Source organism: Cystoisospora suis, assembly GCF_002600585.1.
Source record: "Cystoisospora suis strain Wien I chromosome Unknown contig_3370, whole genome shotgun sequence".
Taxonomy (NCBI): domain Eukaryota; phylum Apicomplexa; class Conoidasida; order Eucoccidiorida; family Sarcocystidae; genus Cystoisospora; species Cystoisospora suis.
This window is the reverse complement of record NW_027156165.1, coordinates 660-3,197: the sequence shown is the minus strand read 5'-3', so window position 1 is coordinate 3,197 and position 2,538 is coordinate 660. Positions and strand designations below refer to the sequence as shown.

The following is a 2,538-nucleotide window of genomic DNA, read 5'->3' as shown; positions in this document are numbered from 1 at the left end:
CTATCTATCTATCTATCTGATCATTCCGATGAGAAGAAGTGAGATATCGAGGACTTTTCCCTTTCGAAGAGAAGTATAGAGAGTAATCTCCATTTCCTCGTTGAAAAAAACAGAACGAAAGGCCCGTACATCTACCTACTCCACACGNNCTTGAGAATAGGATCTTTTTTAGCTCACGTACATCTACCTACTCCACACGGAGCTATATCATATTATGAACCCCGGTATACGATTGATCTGATCAGGACATCACAGAGATCTTAAGACAGATCATCGTCATATCATAGTACATCGAGACTAAAGCAATCTCTTACAAAGATCATTTCCAACACGTCCGTCTTTCTCTCTTTCTCTCTGATACATTCCAAACAAGCTGCCCCGTTCCCATCTTTCCTACCCGATTCCTCTCTTTCACTCTCTCTCCCTTCAAGGCGAAGCACTAGATAGATGAAGAAGCCCACCCGGAGAGTGGAGAAAAAAGGTATAGACAGACAGGAGCTCAGAAAAGTCTGATCGCTCTAGGAGAGAAACGATAGGGAATTTGAGAGGTGGTCTCTGTTTCTTTACCTTTGCATGCGCCGAGTATGATAGACATCTCGGCTCCGGCCCTCATCAATGTTGAAGAGACGCACAGTTCCATCGAACGATCCCGCAACAAACTCTCTCCCTGTTGGAGAGATATCCACATCTAATCTGTAGAAAGACAAAAGAAATTCAGCAAGGCGAAAGAGAGAAAGAAAACGAACGCAAGGTTCAAGGCCGAGAAGAGAGACGCTTTTCCGAAGGACGACAAGATCTGACCCACGAAAAGATGCTCGTCTTCTTCTACTTTTCCTTCTTCAAATTCGGAGATCGAAGCTTTCCTTCTGTCATCTATGTCGAGGTTTCCTTTCCTCTCTCGTCCTCTCTGCGATCTCGCGTGATAGGCAGCCCATGCCTCCCTGCACCCGACTCGGCTTATAGGCCGGTCATACACGTGTATGTGCTGGGATAGGAGATTTCTCTACACGTAACTCCTTAGCACGTCATCAAGTAAACAGATGAACTCCACCGCATACATTTGCCTATACCAACATATACATGCACGTACATATATACACCTATCTGTACATATTCCACAGAAACACAAGACAGACTTATGTATATACATATACATAGATGAGAGATCGGAAGAAAAGACACGGGAGAAGAGGACCGGGAGAGAGGAAGATCTGATAACTACCTCTAGGTAGCGATTCAGCAGGTAATCGTCTTCACTCTCGTCGACATCTAGCCGCGTTCACCAGATCTATATTCATAGATAAGCATGTGCGTATGTATAGGCAGAGGGAGAGGAAGAATCTGATGATGAATGATGGGTCCCTGTGGAGAACACAAGCTCTCGTCGGACGATGAGGTCCACAGAAGGGTGTACGTACACTGCGTTGACAAAGTCTCGATGAATGGTGAAAGGAGCTGATAGCTTCCTCATATCGAAAGTATAAAGATTCTGATCTTCACTCGCAGCGACAAATCTCGATGGTCTCATGGGGTTCCACGACACTGCGTTCGACTTCATCTGAGAAAAGAAAAGAGAAGAAACAGCAAAAAGAGAGAAACACGTCTCTCGATTCTCTCCTCTTGACAAGAAAGATAGACCGGTAGATAGAAATCCTCAAAAGAAAAAGACGAGAAAATGATACGTCAGATAAACCGTGGAAGGGAACATGCAAGACAAAGCTTTATAAAAAGGGAAAAACGAGTACCACTAGTGCATGTCAATCGCGAGAAGAAAGTTCTTCGCTTCACGCCGCTAGTCCACTGTACGCCATTCCACTTTTGTAACTGTTCAGGTGTACATACAGTTCTCTTGTCCATACAGACAGAGAGACAGGCAACATACGTTCATCATATCTATCTACATGCAATTATGTAATTCTTTTTGTTCGGAGATTCAAATCTAGGACGTCTCTTTCTTTCTTTCTTTTTGAACGTCTTTCTACCAGAAGAAGACTAAGAAGAATCGCTGGTAGCTGACGACCGCACCTTCATCAGGACTTTACGGATAGGTGTGTTGCCCCGTAGATCTGTCAAGAGAAAAAGAAGAGAAGCGAAAACAGAGAAGACACCGACGAAGTGTGTCTCTGTAAAGATGTTTACGAGTCACGGATACTGATAAACCACTGTAAAGAAATGAAGTGAAGCGGAAGGAACAACACGAAGAACTCAAGATATAGGGTAATCTACAGGGTGTACGTACACCTGATGATGAAGAGAATCTCAGACACGGATATCCGCTCCTTAAATCACTCGACACCTCCTTCAATTCAAAGAAAGAATTCATTCATCTAGCGAAGGAAGTTCTCACGTCACCTGGTGGACAGTCAACACCCCTCCCGTCACGCACACCTACATTTTTACATGCACAATTACATACATATACAGATATACACACATACATACACATACATATTCATATACATTCACAGGTACATACATATCCATACATGCTTACATATGCATATATACAATCCATGCATGCGTACATACGTAACCTTC

General features: G+C 43.5%; 1 protein-coding gene across 1 annotated transcript in view; it reads right to left on the bottom strand.

Annotated features, from left to right (window-relative positions):
* CSUI_006610 (sof1 family domain-containing protein) overlaps nucleotides 1-2,526 on the bottom strand; it is a 3,994-nt gene extending 1,468 nt beyond the window's left edge. The window contains exons 1-3 of the mRNA XM_068066764.1: nucleotides 2,026-2,526; nucleotides 1,419-1,558; nucleotides 568-693 (exon numbers count right to left, since the gene is read on the bottom strand). Of these exons, the coding sequence (XP_067921248.1) occupies nucleotides 568-693; nucleotides 1,419-1,558; nucleotides 2,026-2,031 (272 nt within the window). The 5' untranslated portion in view covers nucleotides 2,032-2,526. The remainder of the gene's footprint in view (nucleotides 1-567; nucleotides 694-1,418; nucleotides 1,559-2,025) is intronic.
* Between the last annotated feature and the right edge of the window lie 12 nt (nucleotides 2,527-2,538).